We start from the raw sequence: 19,238 nt of genomic DNA, 5'->3' as shown, positions 1-19,238 counted from the left end.
ATTACCTTTCACCCAAGCAAGTCCATCGTTTCTGTGTTGCTGGCCTTGATCGCTGTCCTTGACGGTGACTGAAAATAATAACTGCAATTCCCAAGCGTGTATGCATTTCCCAAGTCATATATTTCCAGCCCCAGAGCCAAAACAAAATCAACTCAATCCACAGCTCTCATTAACATTTAAGCTTTGAAGTTGAACACACAGAAGGAAAATTAATGAACTGGTTTATTTGTCTTCCCTGTGACTTGACCATTCAATCTTTATCCAGAACATGTATATTTCTATGAGATGCCTATTTAAAAAAATTATTGCAAATGCATACTTTGTAAATCAACTTCTGATTCCATTTGGGTCTCATTTGTGTTCGAAAATATTCTGTTACCACATGAAAGGCGAGATGAGGGACAGCACTGAGACTTGCTAAGCCAGCAAGCTCTTCTCGAGGCATCTTGAGGATGCTGCCCCTAACCCTGACAGCTTGGCCTGGCCACTGATCAAACTGTCAAGAAAATAAACCAGAGACCTGGAAGGCCTTTTGTCTTGGAGTCCCACTTGCAAGTCTGGTTAGGAAAGTACTCTTGACCAAGAAGGTTCCTCTTCTCTGGCTTGCCTCAGTGCAAGAGGGCCACAAGGAGTTTCTGGAAGTCCCCAGAGGTATCAGAACGAACCATGTCAGACAGAGACTTCTGGTACTTCTCTAGGAACTTAGCTCTGATCCCCCGAAGGTCAATCTGTAGCAGAGAGAACAGGGGCCAGGGGGACAACAGTTATGACATGTCCACAATCAACAGAAGGAACTGCTCAGGTCTGCCTCAAGACAGTCCTTTGCTGAGGAATTACCAAGAGACAGAAGAAGGGCGAGTGTGATGGTGGAGCAGGAGGAGGGTCAAAGGAAACAGGAAAAATCTAGGAAGCAAAGGTATGGATAGAGGTATAAGCATAGGTGTGTACATATGTAAATACATTAATGCATAAAAATAGAGGTATTGGCTTAGGTACATATATTTATATGGAAATACACTGAGGTAGTGAACAGATTTTAGGCCTCTGGTCATGCCTCCCCCATAATGCAAGAACACTTTGCTTTGTTCTAACTACCTGTGATGCTCACCCTCCCGGCACAATCGCTGAAGACAAAATGGGTGCAGAAGAAAATGTGATGAAGAAAGCGGATGGTGCCCGACTATCAAAAGATATAGTGTTTGCGGTCTGAAAGGCTTGAAGTTAAACAAGAGGCCATCTCTCAGAGAAGCAACAAGCCCACATGGAAGAAGCATACCAGCCTGTGCAATCGTGAGGTATCAATGGGATTGGGTAACAGGCATCAGAAGACCCCAAACAAACAAGCAAAAGCCATATTGTTGAGAATGAGGAGGGTCAGAGCAGAGACCCAAAACCCATCTGTAGACAGTGGGACATCCCCTCACAGAAGGGTCGCAAGGAAGGGATGAGTCAACCAGGGCGCCGTCTAGCACAACATTCCTCTGGTTCCTTGAGGCTTACTCACGCCCCACTATCATGACCCCAGCCCTGCCTTTCACTTCGGGCCAGACTGGAGCATGTAGACAGGTACAGATAAGAGATAAGAGCTCATGACACATTGAATACAGGAACAGGAATGGCAGGAGCAATACCAGAAGAGAAGGGGCAAGGTGAGGAGAGGAGGGGAGGAAGGGGGAACTGGTTGCAATGATAGACACATGACCACATCCACCCCTACCCCCCCAGGGGAATGAACAACAGAAACCATGGGGGAAGGGGGATAGTGGTTGGTGTAAGATTTGAAAATAATAATAATTTGTCATTTATTAAGAGGTTATAAGGGGTGAGGGGAGGGAGGGAAAAAAGAGGAGCTAATATCAGGGGCTCAATAGTAAGTAAATGTCTAGAAAATAATGATTGCAACATATGTACAAATGTGCTTGATACCATTGATGTATGGATTGTTATAAGAGCTGTAAAAGCCACCAATAAAATGATCTTTTAATAAAAAATTTCTTAAAAGATGGAGAAAAAACAGGCTTTGAGGTAGGAGCGACTGGCATCCCTGTTTTGCAGCAGAGCAAAGGGAGGCCAGGTGCAAGCTTCTAAAGACCACGGGGCTGTGTGTGAGCAGTCTGAGTGTTCCAGGGACATGGCAATATGGAAACAAAGTCCCTATTGCTTTTATGTGCTATGAGATATTATTCTTTTGAGCCCCTGCCCCCCCTCAACTACTTAACAAGGAGGGACCCTGGGTGGTGCACACAGTTAGAAGCACATGATTAGGACTGCTAAGTTAGAACTCGCCTTCAGTGAGCACCTGTCAGAAGGTGACATCCTGGGAAACATGGGGGTGCCGTGAGTCGAAATTGACTCGCCAGTCTGGGACCTCCACCATGTTGGGAAATGAGCCTGCTCTCAGGCAGCAGGGCTGTCTGAGGCCGGGTGATAGGCCAGCTGTGTCCTGAAGGCCGTGGAGGGCCGGCCGTTGGGGGTAAGGCTAAGAATGCTGTGGACACAGTGTTGCCATCCGTCGGTCAACTACTTCCACTCCAGGTCAATTTGGAGAACGCATGTTGCATCTAGGAGCCCTGGTGGTGCTGTGGATTAATCGTTGGGGCTAACCAGAAGGTCACCGGCTCCAACCTACCAGCTGCTCCAGGGGAGAAAGATGAGGCTGCTCCCACAGCCCCAGAAACCGCACGGAGAGGTTACATTCTGTCCCACAAGTCGGAATCCACTAAATGGCAGTGGGTAGGATGTTGAATTTAAGTATCCTTGGTGGCGCAGTGATTAAGCACTTCGCTGCAAACTGAAAGGTGGGCAGATTAATTCCATCAGCCACTCTGTGGGAGACAGATGTGGGCGAAAGACTCACAGCCTTGGAAACCGTAGGGGCTGTCCCACCGGGCCCGGTCGGGGCCTTAGGAGTTGGCATTGACTTGACTGCAGTGGGTTTTGTTTGGTTTTATGCTTAATAGAATTCATTAGAAGCTTGTAAAATGTAGGTGCTAAAGATAGGATAGGAGAAAGATGAGGCTTTCTAATGCCGTAGAGATATATGGTTTCAGAAACCATAGAGAGGGTCGCCCCTGCCTTGAACCTGGCTCCGTGGCAGTCAGCGGTAGTCGAGTGAGGGTGGGGATTCAGACGGAAAACAAATGAGGCTTCTCTGCCCTAAAGAATTGTATAACATCATCCGGGAGCCAGTCCTTCTTGCACCAGAGAGAGTTCCAGGTGGCAAGTAAACCAGTTGCAGTCCAGTCATTTCTGAAGAGCCCTTTGATATATGGACACTGGACCTTGAAATGATACCCTCCAGAGAGCCCACCTTGAATGTCTGGTGCTCCTAAAGCCTTCTGAGGGAATGGTCCAAATCTGGAGGTGACCCAGGCCCTCGGGCACTCCTAAGTGGGTTAGCGTGTCTTGGACTAAAACATCCTCTTAGCTCATGCTAGTGTGAATGTGAACTCCACACATGCCCTCTAGGCGGATCCAATCTCCCTGGAGGTCTTTTAGACGTTGGGTTGCTCTGGGTCAGCCTGCCCCCTTTGGGCTCTCTCAAGACAGCTCAGCAAGTTTGGCTGTGGGTTGAGTTGCTAAGAGACAGCAGAGAGGTGACATCCCGGGTAGGAGGGAGCAGAGACAGATCCATCTATCTGGAGGAGAGGAGGGAGAGCAATCGCAGGAGATGAGCAAGGGGGGTTGGGACAGAGAACAAGGAAGGAGAAAGAGGCTTTGCGAGGAAGAAAAAGATGGTTAGAGGGGAGGGCAGAGGATGAGAAGGAGGAGGGATTCCAGAAACTGAAATAAAAATGAAATCACTGTCTTGCTGCTAAGTTAGAGTTTAAAACCCATGTCCAATGTTGAGTCTTATTTGTCCCAGAGTTGAGGATCAGAATCTGGGTTGGTACCTTTGTCCTCAGGACAGACTTTTTTTGAGGGAAAGTGTTTGTGATTTTCAAGTCCTAGCTCTGCTCTGTTCTCCAGGGGGTCGCTCTGATTTCCACAGAATGCCATCTGCCCTTATTCTGTAACTTCTGTGGAACGTCAAGGTTTTCCGTTTGCATCCGCCAGCTGCTCCTCGGGAGGAAGATGAGGTTGTCTACTCTCATGAAGAGCTACAGCTTCAGAAACCCACCCTGTCCTACTTGGTCAGTGTGAGTCAGAATTGACTCAGTGGCAGGGGGGTTGTTTTTGGTTTGGTGGCTTGACCAGGGGCCCTGGTGTTGCTGTTGGGTAAAGTGGCCAGGACTGTTGACCACAAGGCTGGTTGTTCAAACCTACCAGCCACTCTGTAGGACAAAGGTGTGGTTTTCTGCTTCTGTAAAGAGTTACAAAGGGTCTGAAAGCGAATCACCCTCAATCAGAGTGGACTCAACAGCAGTGAGTTGGAGGGTTCGCTATGCCAAACCACAAGCTATGAATCTTGACAGCTGCTTCCAAGTGTTTGGCTACTCATTTTCTACCCCTTCCTCTTGTTAGACATACTGGGGAGCAGGGGGAGGCATGCCCCCCCCCACAAAAGGATATTTTCCAAAGCTATGGGTTTAATTTTTTTTTAACAAAACAACTGTATCACCTTCAAAGTACTCTCTATTACACTTAATACATTTGTTAAATCTGCGATTCCATTCTTGGAAACATTTTCAAACTCCTTTGTTTGGATGGCTGACAGCGCCTCCTTCATTTTTTTCTTCACCTCTTCTATGTCATCAAATTGCTGTCCTTTCATGGCCCTCTTCATTCAAGGAAAGAGAAAGAAGTTGCACAGAGCAAGGTCAGGTAAGTTAGGTGCCTGGGGCAAGAGGGGCATGCTGTTTTTTCCGCAAACGGGTGCACTGCGATGGCTGCATGAGCAGGTGCATCGTCGTGGTGGCAAAACCAGTCTCCTGTCTCCACACATCAGGCCTTTTTTTGTTGCACACTGTTACACAATCTTTTTTTTAAACCTCTAAATAAAAAAATGTGATTAACAGTCTGACGTGGTGGAATGAACTTCAGGTGTACTATCCCCCTCACATAAAACAAAACAAAACAAATAAGTATCCTTTTGTGACGATCGTGTCTTCCACTGGCTTGATTGATGTCTGCTTTCAGAGTCATGAGAATAGCACCTTGTCTCGTCACCAGTAATGACCTTGGGGAAAAAGCCTGGGTCACTTCAGATCTGCTCTTCAAAGTACAGCATGTTTCCAGTCGATGTACTTTTTGCTGCTCAGTCAGAACCCAAGGCACGAATTTCACAGCGACTCTTCTAATTCCTAAACCTTCTGTGAAAATTCACTGATAACCTCTCCATCTCTTCGATAGTCCATCATCAGTGTTCAAGTACAAGTCTGCGAATTCTGTTAACATTTTCGTCCATTCGGGAAGTTGACAGATGTCCAGAATGAGGTTTGTCATCAGTCAACATTTCACCTTTCTTGAAATGAAAAAACCACTGATACACTTTAGTTTCAACCATAGCGCTGTCCTTGTAAGCTGTGTTCAACAACACAACAGTTTCTGTGGCATTTTTCCAAAGCAGGAAACAAAATTTCACAGCAGCACACGGTTCTCTGAAATTGGCCATCACAAAAAAATGTGGTTCAAGTGAAACTGCTTTTATAAAAAAATTCACTGTGACCAGAGAGAACCTTTCCAGTTAACGCCACTGGGTGCACTAACTCTGAGGGAATTTCTCCATGCCCGCCCAACAGAGAAAAACGCGTACCACCAGAGCTCCGCCAAGCAGAGCTTTCCCATTTTTGGTGGGGTACGCCCTCGTATCCACTCCAACAAAAGTTCTTGTCAGGCAGCACTTAGGGAAAGAAAGATTGAAAAAGGCTCCTTAAACAAACAAACAAATTCACAGACACTGAGTCGATGCTGACTCACAGAAACCCAACAGGGCAGGGTCGAACTGCCCTGGGTTTCCACGACTGTAACTCTTTATAGGAGCAGAAAACCTCGAGTAGCTCCTAAGGAGCAGCTGGTGGTTTCAAACCGCTTACTTTGTGGTTAGCAGCCCGGTGTGTAACCACTATCCACCAGCGCTGCTAAACGGGCTCCTTCTTCGCAGGAGGAGGCAATCATGAGCAAGAGGCTGAAAATGCTGTCTTATACGGATGTGTTATATAAAATGTTGTGCTTCTGCGGCGCACACTCAATGAAATAAGGGCCTGTCTCTGGAGTCTTGGCTCTGTGGCTGGGTGACCTGTCTGAAGCCGGAGTGAACCTGTTAGCATGTGTTTTGTCTTCCTTACAATGGAGCGGCCACAGCTGTGGTGCCTCACACCAATCGCCTCTGCACTCTGCCCTGGGCTCCCGAGCCACAGCCCACGAAAGTAGAAGCAGTGATCACGATTGTATTTTTATAAAAAGCGAGCAATTGGCGCACACTATCTGCACTTCTTGGGGCAAGGCAAGGGCCCATCTCTGTAAATTGGCTTTCAATAGAGAGTGATTGGTGGCTGACCCCAGGGATGGAGAAAGGGGAAGGTTCATCCACCTCTTGGGAGCCGAGTGGTCTTACCTCAGCCCTGATCACTATGATCTGGATTAGCGTCTCTTCGTCGGTGCCCACGCCCTTCATGGCCTTGTACAGACGCTCGGCGAAGTAGCCCTCGCGGTCCCGGGCACACCTCACTGGGCAGGAGGGAGGGAAAAGCAAACGTGAGACTTCCCTCAGAAGGAGCAAAGCTGGATGAGTGTCACCTGGCTGCCCCTGGAGCTGACTTAATTGCGAGGCAGATACAGAGAAGGAACCAGCTTCAGGCTGGCATAGGGAAGATTCTCCGGCGCCAGGGCACCAGAGCTCCTTGACCACAGCCCAACCCAAACCACCACAGTCAGATAAGATCTGACCTTAACGAGACTTTTTATCTTATAGACATTGGACATGCCGTCTGGAGAGACCAGCCCCTGGAGGACATGATGTTTGGTAAAGTGGAGGGGCAGGGAAAGAGGAAAATGTTCAAAGAGATGGAGCGACACAGTGGCTGCATCGATGGGCTCAAGTACGGAAACACTTGAGCAGCGTTGTGTTATGAGGTGATGAAGGTCCCTGCGGGTTGGAAGTGACCCAATGGCACCTACCTGCCCCCACCCCCCATCTTTTTCTTGAAGAACCTCTGGAGGCTGAGAGCTCTGCCGATCGATCCCCAGGTCGTCCAGGGAAAGTCGTGGTTCTCACACCTCCACGCAGCTGGCCCTAATGGCGGAGTGGTTCTGAGCCGAAGCTCGGATAGGCTAACCGGCAACTCCACTGTGATTAGACCTCTCGCTCTTGGAGATGGACTCAGCTGGATGGTGTGGAAGCCCCAGGCCACCCCTTGTCCTCACTGCGTTCAAGGGCTCCTGCGTTTGCAGTGTGGGTCAGGGGGTCAAAAGAGGGGCGTTCGGGCCTCTGCATACCATGGCTGAGGTCCCATTCATCTGAATTCAAAATAAAGACAAACCAAAAAAAAAAAAAAATCAATTCCTGACACTGGCTCCCTTTCCTCCTAGAAAAAAAGTTTGGCAGCCAGGGCACATTTTTGAGCTTCCAAGGCTGTTTTTCCTGATTCTTCTGAGGGGACACCTCTCCAGTTCCTATTCTGTTTGGGACAGAGCCCTGGACTCCTCCCCCACAGCAGCGTGGACAATGGACAATGCCTTTCTTCCAGGGTTCCCAAGGAGCCTGGCAGAGCCAGCTCCATGGCTCTCTCTGCTATTTCCTGCCTGTGGGCAGGACCTGGAGAGCCGGGCCTGGTGTTTGCTTGGTGCGTTCAAGAGCTGGCCTCCCGCTCCTCCCTTTTTACGCAGAGCTCATTCTTTTCAGGTGCTGAAAAAAATCAAATGGCGAAGGAAGCCCTCCAGCCATCGGGCATCCGCACACTCTTGCGCTTGTGTATCTTTGAGTGTGTGTCGTAGGCACCTTTGCTGCTCGTGGAGACGAGAATGTGGTCACCGGCTTTGACAGATGCACGCAGGGACCTGTGGTCTTTGTGAGGCTCTAGAAGGTGAATACCTCAGGGGTTGCCAGCTGAGTCCCCCCCCCCCCCAGGAATTGTCCCCTACAAGAGGGAGCTACCTCACCCAAATTACAAATATTTCAGGGTGCCCCAATGTCCAGTGACTGGTTAATGCCGGTGCTTCCAATGTGGACCCCCTAGCTTCAGAGTAGGAACCCTGGTGGTGTAGTGGGTTACACATTGGGCTTTTAACTACAAGGTCAGCAGTTTGAAACCACCGACTGCTCTGTGGGAGAAAGATAAGGCTTTCTACTCCCATAAAGATTTACAGTCTTGGAAACCCAGAGAGGCTGTTCTACTCTATCCTTTGGAGTCGCTATGCATAGGAATTGGCTCACTGGCAGTGAGTTGGAATTGAGCTTTTGAGTTCAGAGTGCCTGGGGGACCCACACAGCCTCTGAACCAACTGTACCCAACCTTTCCCCCACCCAGTGTTGCCTAGAGGTGTTGGGATGGACGAAACCCACCCAGTGAAAACATTCTGCTCACAGACCCCTGCCGCTGGATCTGTTTCTAGAACGACCAGCCCAAGGCGGGGAACGGCTGTGTTTACTTTACCAAGTGTTAAGTAGGCTTTCTTCAGGTCCCCTGATGTTTCTTCTTCTATGGCCTCTTCGATGTCTTTGCCGATGAGCTAGAGGGCAAGCCAAGTGCAACCATTAGTCCAGCTTTTGTGTTTGGCCCTGGTGCTCTCACAGCACAGGTTCCCAAATGTATTTGACCCGTGGCTCCCTCTGTCAAAAAATAAATGACCCAGCAGCACCCCTGAGAAAGGAAAGCTTGACCTATATATAGCCCACCATCCAGGATACCTGCTTCGGCTGCTGCCACTCCCTGCCCACCAGGAGGCAGTAGTGCGTACTTTGGGAAACTGCTCTACCAAAGGCCTGGGGCCTGGCAGGAAGGCCCGTCTTGTCCAGTTCCTCATGGGATGGGGTGATGGCTCTCCACACTGCGGAGCTGTGTTGGATCACTCACTGAGCAAGTAAGCACAGCTGACTTATGCTTACTTACAAATCCATAATGACCAATTTCACATTTTTTCACGGCGTCAAAGATTCTGCTTCTAGGTCTTGCTGGCATCGGTGTTTCTCACTGAACCCCACAGCACGCTCCTTCAGAACGCAAGCCTCTTTTCTAATGGACAGTTCCTGACCAACTCGCACTGTCCAACGAGCAAGATAAGCATGGGCTCACTTGTGCTTTCTCGTTGACCCATGCTTACCTGGCTTACTGGGTGCTCGCTCTGCTAAGGAGGTGGTCCAGCTTTGACCTTAAGGGACAGAAGCCGAACCAGCACTGCTCTAGCAGGTTCTATGTCCTCCTCTGTAACGTGGGGGTGAGGAAGACCCATAAATAGATGCTGTGGCGGTGGTTCTTTATATTTCAATAGCACATCTATTCCCGTAAAGAGTGAGAGTCTCAGGAATCCACAGGGCCAGTTCCACCCTGTCCTACGGGGTCACTGTGAGTTGTCATTGACTCGATGGCAGTGAGTTTAGTTGGGGTTTGATTTTAGTTGGCCTAGTGGATTATACTTGCATTGGGCTGCTCACCGAAAGGTCACTAGTTTGAATCCACCAGTTGATCTTGGGGAGAAAGACCAGTCTTTGTAGCAGAAGTAGGGAACTTTTTTTTCCTGCCAGGATCAGTTGGAGATTTATAATAATATTCTCAGGCCACACAAAATTATTAGCTTAAAAATTATCCCTGGTGGCCTAGTGGATATATTTTGGGCTGTTAACCTCAAGGTCAGCAGTTCAAAACCACCAGCCACCCCATAGAGAAAGATGAGGCTTTCTACTCTCATAAAGATTTACAGCCTTGGAAACTCACAGGGGCAGAGCTACCTGACCAATAGGGGCCCTATGAGTCAGAAGTGACTCGATGGGCGTGAGCTTGGTTTTTGATGGAATGTGTTGGCTAGAACGGCTTCTCTTCGGTGAGGCAGGCACTGTTAGCTGGTGCTGATAATTTCTCAGGCCTCATACATGGAAGGCCATACACTGCCCACCCCTGTTCTACAGCCTTAGAAACCCTGAGAGCACTTCTACTCTGCCTTATAGGGCTGTTAGGAGTCAGAATCAACTTGAAGGCAGTGGGGTTCATTTCCCTGGCAGTGCTGGGGGTTAGGCATTGTGGGCTAGACAGCAAGGTTGTGGGTTCACACACACCAGCTGCTCCTTGGGAGACAGAGGAGGCTCTCGGCCCCTGTAAGGATGTACACTCTCAGAAGCCCCACGTAGGGTCACTATGAGACAGAATCAACTCCATGACAGTGGATTTGGGAGAGAGTTCGTTTCCAACGTGTTCTTCAGCCATCTCACTTCCAATTTCCCAGGGGCCTGGGACTCTGACAGGAAGGAGTCCCCGGGTGTCCCAAGCAGCTAGGTGACCAGCTACTAATAAAGAGGCTGATCATTCAAATTCACCATGATGCATCTCAGAGGAAATCCCCACTACCCTCAAACCTCAGCCCCTGACAACCTGATGGGGCAAAGATAACTCTAGGGCACCAGGGGTCATGAGGGGTCAAGGTCGACTTGACGGGCAGCCACTGATTTGAATTCATGGGACCCATCCCTGCCTTGTGTCGCCTGACCTGGGATTGGAAGACTCGGTTACTGACTCAAAACCAAGCAGATTCATTGCCACCAAGTCCTAGCTACCGTATAGGACCGAGTAGAACTTCTCCTTAGGGTTTCTGTGGCTGTCAATCTTTACAGGAACAGAAAGCCTCAGTATTTCTCCTGAGAAGCAGCTGGTGGGTTTGAACCTCTGACCTCATGGTTGGTAGCAAGATGTGTAACCTGCAACATTGTCAAAGCTCCCTCGGATGCTGGCAGTCGGGATGAAACAAGGCAGAGGCTTTGGGGGGTCTATGAGCAGGCGACGGGCTAGCTCCCCACTTTCTTTCCCTGACAAAATAGGGCAATGTGGGCTGGGAGCTGGATGGCTAAGAACATCCAAATGCCGCTTTCCTTCTGGATCATTCTGGAGTGATTCCAAATGATCCTATACTCACCACTGGCTCACATCGTGTTCTGTCTGGCATGCCATGTTAGGTTCCTTTCCAAATATTTATAGAAGTTGGAGCTCAGAGTGCCCATGACTGCACTCAACACAAACACTGCCGGGACGAACAAGCAGGGGAAAGAGGGCTCTTTGCTGGGCTTGGGAAAATGTAAGGGAACAGTAGAAATACTGAAAGTGCTTTCTTAGAAATGATCTTTGGAGGATATGACACAATCGAGTCTGTAAATAATCAGAGTCTTTTGAGTACACACCAGAGAAGCTCGTGGGGTTATTTTAAAAAATATGCATAAACAACACGTCCTTTGCCATGCAAGCATGACATATGTATGTGGGGGGGGGGGTGGAGGAGGGACGGCCGTGGGTCCAGGTTTAACAATCCTTGACCTCCTATTAATACCTAGAGCCCTAGCTGTGTGGTTAGGGGGCCAAAAATTTGAAGAGCCTTGGGAGGGTGGAGCTGCCAGCTGCCTTTCCTGGGCTTGAAGTGGAGAGCTTGGGTTTCAGGGGGACTAGTAGCACTCCCCATAAAGGACTCTTGTTCTGCAGATGGAGTGTCCGTTCCCAGAGGATGTCCAGTTCACACGAGTCTGCGTTTATTCAACCCTCTCTTACAGGGCTTTCTGTTCCTACAGCTCACGCTGGGCCAGGGTGCTCCTGTCTGGGCGGCAGCTCAGCCTGAAGAACAGCTGAAACCAGAAATGCAGGCCCGCCTGGGGAGGGGGGCGTGGCTCCAGAGCAGAAACCCAGGCACTCCGGCCACCATCTTGTACAACTCCACTGGACACGACTGCCCCCCAGCAGCGCAAACAGAACTCGCTGGGGTTGGCAACGGAGGGGATGGACCCTCTTCTCTGCCACCCTTCTGCCCCATCTCCTTCCTGAGAGCTGCCAAGGCGCAGTACCTCCACGGGCCACACAGAGCAGGGTTTGAAAACAACCGACTGGAACAATTCGTTCTTTGGATGGAATCAGATTTTCAGATCTCAGTACAAAAACACATGGCCAGGGGAGATTCCAAACAAGGCTTTAAAAGGCCTCTAGCTAAACAGAGAGCAGTGCCCGAGAGAGGTTACAGCCCTGTTGGTACCGTGGCAAACTGACTCCCCAGCTGCTCACAGGAGCAGGATGAGGCCTGCTTTGGCCGCCTCAGAAGCCCACCAGGGCAGTGCTACTCTGTCCACAGGGTTGTCACGAGTTAGAATCGACTTGACGACAGCGAGTTTGTTTGTTTGTTAGTTTGTTTAATAGGAACGTTGGAAGTCTTGGGTGGCATAAATGGTGACCGTGCTGGGTTGGAGGTGGGAGTCTACCCAGAGGTGCCTCGGAAGAAAGGCTTGGTGATCTATTTCCAACAGTTCTCCTGGGACACAGATGTTATTGTTGTTAGGGGCCATCGAGGCCGTTCCAACCCACAGTGACCCTCTTCCCACAGAAGGAAGCAATACCTGGTCCTGGGCCGTCTTCATAATTGGTCTTACGCTTGAGCCCATTGTTGAAGCCCCTGTGTCCACCCATCTACTTGATGAAGCGTAATGTGCTTCTTCAGGGACTGGGCTCCAGATGACATGTCCAGGGAGGGCAAGAAGGACTCTGCTTCTCCTTTGCTCTGAGGAGCTCTCTGACCATCCTTCTTCCAAGAGAGATTGGTTGGTTCTTTTGGAAGCCCGTGGTCTCTTCAATATTCTTCACCCGCACCATAATTCAAATACATCGGTTCTTCCTGGGTCCTCCTTAGTCCATGTCCAACTTTCCCATGCATAGGAGGCCATGGAGAAGACCATGGTTTGGGTCAGGAGCACCTTAGCACAGAGCAATGCCTATAGGGAAGTTGGGCCTATAAATGGTCAACAGGTTTGGCTGCTAACTGAAAGGTTGGAGGTGCAAGTCTACTCAGGAACGCCTCAGTGGAAAGGCCTGGAGATCTACTTCGGACAAACCAGCCATTGAAAACCCAGTGGCGCGGAGTCCTACCCTGGCACTCACGAGGTTGCCCCACGAGCTGGAAGCTCTTTGACGGCAGTTGGCATCCGTGGCAGAGAGGTTCTTAGAAGAATACCGGAGAGATTTCTTTCTTTTAGAGTTGATTTGGCCGCATGCCTGCCTGCTGCGGCATCCTACGGCTGCTGGCTGTGCGATGGGCAGCCCAGGGGTGGGAAGCCAAGGAAGTGGCTCGGACTGGAGGGCAGCAGGGTTTGAGTGAGGCTGGGCAGCGGCTTGCTTTGGCCTTACAAGGCAGACTGCATGCTTTTGTTGTTGGTCGATGTGAGGAATGGAGGGATCTGCCAGAGAGCAGTGCGTTTCAGAATGATCTGTTCCTTGAGACCATCAGCAAAAGGCAAAATCCTGAGTTTTTGCACCCAAAGCTCAAGTTTCACCTGATGCTGAGACCACCTCAGCCACACACCACACTGTGGTGCTCCGTGCTGGGTGTCAGTGCTTAGCCTCAGAGATCAGTGGAGAAGGGCCTGCAAGGCAGTGATACTGACACTGAAGGTCAAGATGAGAGGTCCCGTGAACTGCTGGGGAAGCCCTCAGGTAACATTGTAGCCTGGGTCTCATATAAAGAACAATTGGATCAACAGCCCATCTTATCTATCTTTTGCTGTTGTTAGGTGCCGTTGAGTCAATTCCAATTCATAGAGACCCTGCGCACGGCAGAAGGAAACACTGCCCAGTCTTGTACCATCCTGGCAATGACTATTCTGTTTGAGCCCATTGTAGTAGCCACTCGGCCAATCTCCCTTGTTGCGGGGCTTCCTCTTGTTTGCTGATCTGCTTTACCCAGCACGCTGTCCTTTTCTGGAACCGGATCTTCCTGACAGCATGTCCAAAGTACACGAGACGGAAGCTCACCATCCTTGCCTCTACGGAGCATTCTGGCAGTCCTTCTTCCAAGACACCTTTGCTTGTTACTTTCAATGTTCTTCTCCGGCACCAGAATCGAAAAGCATCGATTCTTCTTTGGTCTTCCGTATTCGATGTCCAACGTTCACATGCAGGTGAGGTGATTGAAAATACCATGGCTTGGGTCAGGTTCGTTCCCAGGGTGACATTTGATTTCTATGTAGTGCACCTGCTGACATGGTTGGTTCTGTTAACATCTAACACTTACCGAGTGCCCACTGCATGCCAGGGAGTGTCCTGGTATGAATTTACTCAAGCCTCATAATAATGCTGTGACATAAAAATGTGTTGGGCATCCCTGCTTTTCAGGTAGGGTAGCTGCCATTGGGAGACTGGACCGAGACCTCAGGTCAGGGACAGTGTCTGCTTTCTCCACAGCCTGGCCTCAGGGTCTACAGGGCACCTGCCTTCGACACATAAGGAGAAATCTCACTCACAGTGGCTGTCTGGGACAGGGAACTGTCCCCACAGGGTTTCTGAGATGACAAATCTTGCTGAAAGCAGAATGTCACGTCTTTCTCCAGAGAAGCCAGTGGACTTGAACCACTGACCTTTTGGCTAGCAGGCAAGCACTTCAATCACACCAGCAGGGCACTTTCCCTGAAGCCCAGACACCTCCACAGCATATCCAAGATTAGACAGTGAATAGCCCAGAGCGATTCAAATCAATCAGAGGGTGTGTGAAGTCACAGATAAACAAAAACATGAAACAAAACAAAAACCTAACCCGTTGTGTCCAAGTCGATTATGACTCACAGTGGCCTCACGTCTGCAGACTAGAACCGCACTCCACAAGGTGGTGGCATATCAGACTATTAACCAGAAGGTCAGTTGTTTGAGACCATCAGCTGCTCCTCAGTAGGACAATGAGGCTGCCCACTCCCATAGGATTTACAGTCTCAGAAAACCACAGGGCAGTTCTAGCTTGCCCTATAGTGTCGCTGCCAGTCAGAACTGACTCTGTGGCATTGCGCTTGTATGTCTGTTTGGGGGTGACCTTTGAAAAGTAGACTTCCAGGTCATCCTTCTAAGGTATCTGTAGGTGGGCTTGAACCCCTGACCTTTCAGTTTGGAGTCATGGGCTGAACCCTTGGTCCCACCCAAGCGACCCCACGCCTTGGAATGTGGTTCCATAGGTCTAGGGTGGTGAGGGAGAGTTTTTCACTCATGTGACTCGGATCTTGCTCTGAGGTTTAACTTGGGGAAGTACTGACCCAGAGAGCACCCCCTCCTACCTGCTCATTTACAAGGAGCCTTCAAAAAGTTGGCAGGAAAATTCCATTATCTTTCATTCTGCTTGTTCATGGACTTTCTGAAGGCCCGCACACATGTGCTTTTGAATCATGATCGTCAGACTCAGCCATCCCCTGAAAACTCCAAATTCCAGTCGTGACCTGGGTCACATGGGAAGAGAAGCTGGTCCTCCCACCCAGAGGCAGGGGAGCCAGCCGCCTTTGATCAGGACTCTGGGCCCCTGGGCTTCTCTACAGCAGTGATAAGATTCCAAGACCTGATTGTTTTCCCATCGCTGGCAGCAAGGAGGAAACAGCGTCTTGGAGGAGCAAGGAGCGGCCAGCTGCAGCCCAGGCAGGCGCACAGGCTGGGGGATCTTGGAGCTCGCGGCCGCTTTCTGCTACCGACTGGCTGGGTGGTCCTGAGAAGTCCCAGCTGGTTTCTCCCTTGCCCAGTTGTGTGTAATCAGAATCGTTTGTCCTCCTTTCTGGTTATGGCATTGTTGATGTGAAGGTAACACGGGGCATGGGGCTTCGGAAGAGTTAGATGCACCCCACAACTACGGAGTCCAAAACAAACGCACACAGAAAACCTGCCCTCGATGCTGACTCATCACCATGAGCCAGAACCCTATAGCATCGTTCCATCGAGTTTCTGAGACTGAAGCTTGATGGGAGCAGGTGGCCTCATCGCTCAGCTGATGGCTTTGAACTGCCAGCTGTGCACCAGCGCCACTACAAATGTAAAATAGGAGCTGGGGGGAAACATCTGAGAATCCTTGGCTTCTTGAAATGCATACGACTTCTCATTCAAGGTCGGGTCACTAGGTGCCTTCTTAGAGCTCACTCACTCAACCTCCAAAACCATTCGGTCACTTACTCGCTCACTCGCTCGCTCACTTGCTCACTGCCAGGACTCCCTTCCAACTCATAGCCACCTTATGCAGGAGTCCTCAGGCTGTAACTCTTGACCAGAGCAGAAAGCCTCGTCCTTCTCTCTCAGAGCAGCTGGCAGGTTTGAACTGCTGACCTTGTGGTGAGCGTCCACGCTTACCTGACAGTACCACCAGAACTCAGTGAGTTTAAAAGCACCCTTCCATTCACAGCATACACATCCTTCCAGGAGGGTATGGCTCCTAGGCCGTCCTCCCTGGTGGCGGCGACATGTTCCCCGTGCCAGCTATTGTTTGGAGTCTTTTCTGGGTATCTTATTTTCACTCAAGAGGAGCCTGGGTGGCCTAATGGCTGCAAGTTGGGCTGCTAACCATTAGATCAGCAGTTCGAAACCACCAACTACTCCTTGACAGAAAGACAGAGCTTTCTACTCCCATAAAGTGTGACAGTCTCAGAAACCCACAGGGGCAGCTCTGCCCTTCCTATGGGTCACTGTGAATTGGAATCGACTCAGTGGCCATGAGTTTGGTTTTCTGTTTTCTTTGGTTCCTTTCACTCTGAAAATGACCCCAGTGTTTATGTCACAATGATCACCATGGTCCTTATTTCACAAATGGGGAAATTGAGGCACAGGAGGTTGGGTTACTGGTCAGTCTTGGAACCAGGCCTTGAACCTGGGTCCTTTGCTGGTGCTGTAAAGCAGGGTTCTGGGCCACTGTGGGCCCAGTGTTTGCTTTGAGGATCTGTCTCAGCACTGTTGGCACTTTGGACGGGGTCATTCTTTGACATGGGCACTGTCCCTGGGCACTGTGGGATGTTAATACCAGTAACTTCTCCCTACCCACTATCTCTGCCCTCACAGAGGAGATGATAAAACTGTCTCAGACGGGACCAACCGTCCCTCAGGAAGTTGCAGAAGCGCAGGTTTTGTAAAGGATGCCCACCCCCACCCCCAGTAGCCCTTGTCTCTGATCTTGGCTTCTCTGGGGGAGGCTCTGAGACGCAGTTCCTGAGTGAGCTGTGAGGGCCCCGGTGCTGTGGTCCGTGGTTACTTACAACCTGGTAGGCTTGAAAGGTGGCTCGCAGCTGCTTGAAGCTCCTCTTGGCCAGGACTTCATTAAAGGCAAGCTCGTCGGTGCCCCAGCGGCCTTCCCCTGCCTGGGGATCAAACGCAAACACTGGGAAAAGATGTCTTTCGCAAAGTTGGAATGGGCAGCATGGTATTTCCCGCCATGCCTCCCTTTCCAGAAAACATAAAATGCGCATGAAGTAGAAGCTAAATGGTCGGGTGAGGCTGTTGGAGCTTCCTGCCCACACGTTGGACGGTTTATATTATATTGATCTTCCCATGTCCCCCAACTGATCTCAGGGACTTAACCGCAGAGCAGAAGAATCAGGACAATTCTTTTCGGTGAACCATGGAGAGCATTTTGAAAGAGCAAGACGTAGCCTCTTTTCTGAAAGGGCGGCCTTACCTCCCCAGGAGTTCTCGTGCGCCCATGAGCTAACTGAGATCCCCATTGGACAGTGGCTCAGCCTCACACTTACATCATACAGGTCTTTGGCATCCTGGCCGGCTAGATCTTTGTCAATGTCATCTCCCTCATCACGGTTAGCCTTAAAAAAAAATTCGACAAGTTTTAATGAACTGGAGTTGCTGCCTGACCCCAGAAAACACCAGGAGAAAGTTGTGGAGGGCATTCAGGGGTGTGGCCTGAAGCACCACACAGTCCCAGGAGGCCAATGCCTGCTCTTTGCTGCCACCTTTTGGACACAATTGAAACACAGTGGGGGCTTCTGACCCAGCGCATGCTTCTCTTTTGAGGGGGGAAAAAAGTCTTGGAAGGAGTAGCAAGAAGACTTTGCCTTACATACTTTGGGCGTATTGTCAGGAGAGACCCGGCCCTGGAGAGGGACATCCTGCTTGGTAAAGTGGAGGGGCCGTGAAGAGGAAGAAGACCCACAAGGAGACGGATGGACACGGGCTGCATCCGCGGGCTCAGGACAAGGAACAATTGTGAGGATGGAGTTGGACCGGGCGGTGTTTCCTTCTGTTATGTATAGGTTCTATGGGTCAGAACCCACTCAGTGGCCTTAACCACCACAACAGGGCCACTCACAAGCCCCCACCCCCACCCCCAGCCCCTGAGCAGTGGGCTGGAAGCAACCTGATTCTGTCCCCTTGATGAGTTCATGGAAAGCAAAGGGTCTCCCTTCCAAAATGCCGGATTCTTCACCAAGAGAGACTCCCCGTGCCGAGAGCCAGCCGTGAGAGCTTTGCCTGGTGCCTCACCTCAGCCCCAAGATGACTCCCCAGTGACCGCGCAGCTGTATAATCTTCCCCTTGAGTGTGGGAGAGACCCGCAGCAGTGCTGGGCTTATCACGGTTTCAAGTATGTTACACTACCTGGCAAAGGGGATTTCCGCAGATGTACATAAGACCCCTCATCAGTTGAATTAACCAAAGGGGCCAATTATTCTTGGCAGCCTGACCTCATCACATGACTGAACAAAGATGCATGAAAGAACTCAGAGGGATGAGCTTCTTGTTGGCCTGAATGAAATCACATATCTACGTGGCGAACTGCCCTCGGGGGCCAGGTGGCAGGGAACTACCAACTGCTTCTAGGAGCTGACAGTGGCCTCTGGCTGATGGCTAGCAAGAAAGCAGGGACCTCGGTTATCGAAACTAAAAACAAAAAGGCACACACACACACACACACAACCCTCGCTGCCATCAAAAGAATTCTGACTCAAAGTGACCCCGTAGGTCGGAGTAGAGTCCCTCCTGTGGGTTTCTGAGGCTATAAATCTTTCACGGAGCAAAAAGTCTCATCTTTCTCCAGAGGAGCAGCTGGTGGGTTCGAACTGCTGGCCTTGCAGTTAGCAGCCCATCAGGTAATCCACTCTAATCCCAGTGCCCTTTCAGTCATACAGATACAAACTCATTGCCATCGAGTCGATTCAGACTCGACAGGGTAGAATTGCCCCTACGGATTTTTGAGACTGTAACTCTTTAAGGGAGTAGAAAGCCTTATCCCGTCCCTCAGAGCAGCTGGTGGTTTCGAACTGCTGACCTTGTTGTCAGCAGCCCTACTCATCACCACTACACCACCACGGCTCCACAAGGAAATGAATATGTCAACAACCAGTGAGCTTGGAAGGAGTCCCTGAGCCTTGGGGAAGAGGGTCAATC

General features: G+C 50.2%; 1 protein-coding gene across 3 annotated transcripts in view; it reads right to left on the bottom strand.

Moving 5' to 3' along the window:
* Window positions 1–204: 204 nt before the first annotated feature.
* The window catches only part of ANXA13 (annexin A13), a 51,893-nt gene continuing 32,859 nt past the window's right edge, over window positions 205–19,238 (bottom strand). For 2 of the 3 annotated variants that reach the window (XM_075549298.1, XM_075549297.1), the window contains 5 exons: window positions 17,591–17,659; window positions 17,099–17,200; window positions 8,535–8,610; window positions 6,497–6,609; window positions 205–728 (listed from right to left, as the gene is read on the bottom strand). In XM_075549298.1, coding sequence (XP_075405413.1) covers window positions 609–728; window positions 6,497–6,609; window positions 8,535–8,610; window positions 17,099–17,200; window positions 17,591–17,659 — 480 coding nt within the window. In that variant the 3' untranslated portion in view covers window positions 205–608. The remainder of the gene's footprint in view (window positions 729–6,496; window positions 6,610–8,534; window positions 8,611–17,098; window positions 17,201–17,590; window positions 17,660–19,238) is intronic. The other variant, XM_075549300.1, reaches the window with a different exon arrangement.

This window comes from Tenrec ecaudatus, chromosome 5 (genome assembly GCF_050624435.1).
Source record: "Tenrec ecaudatus isolate mTenEca1 chromosome 5, mTenEca1.hap1, whole genome shotgun sequence".
In the NCBI taxonomy this organism is placed as follows: domain Eukaryota; kingdom Metazoa; phylum Chordata; class Mammalia; order Afrosoricida; family Tenrecidae; genus Tenrec; species Tenrec ecaudatus.
Note: the sequence above shows the minus strand (reverse complement) of the source record. Positions and strands in the feature narration are given on the sequence as shown.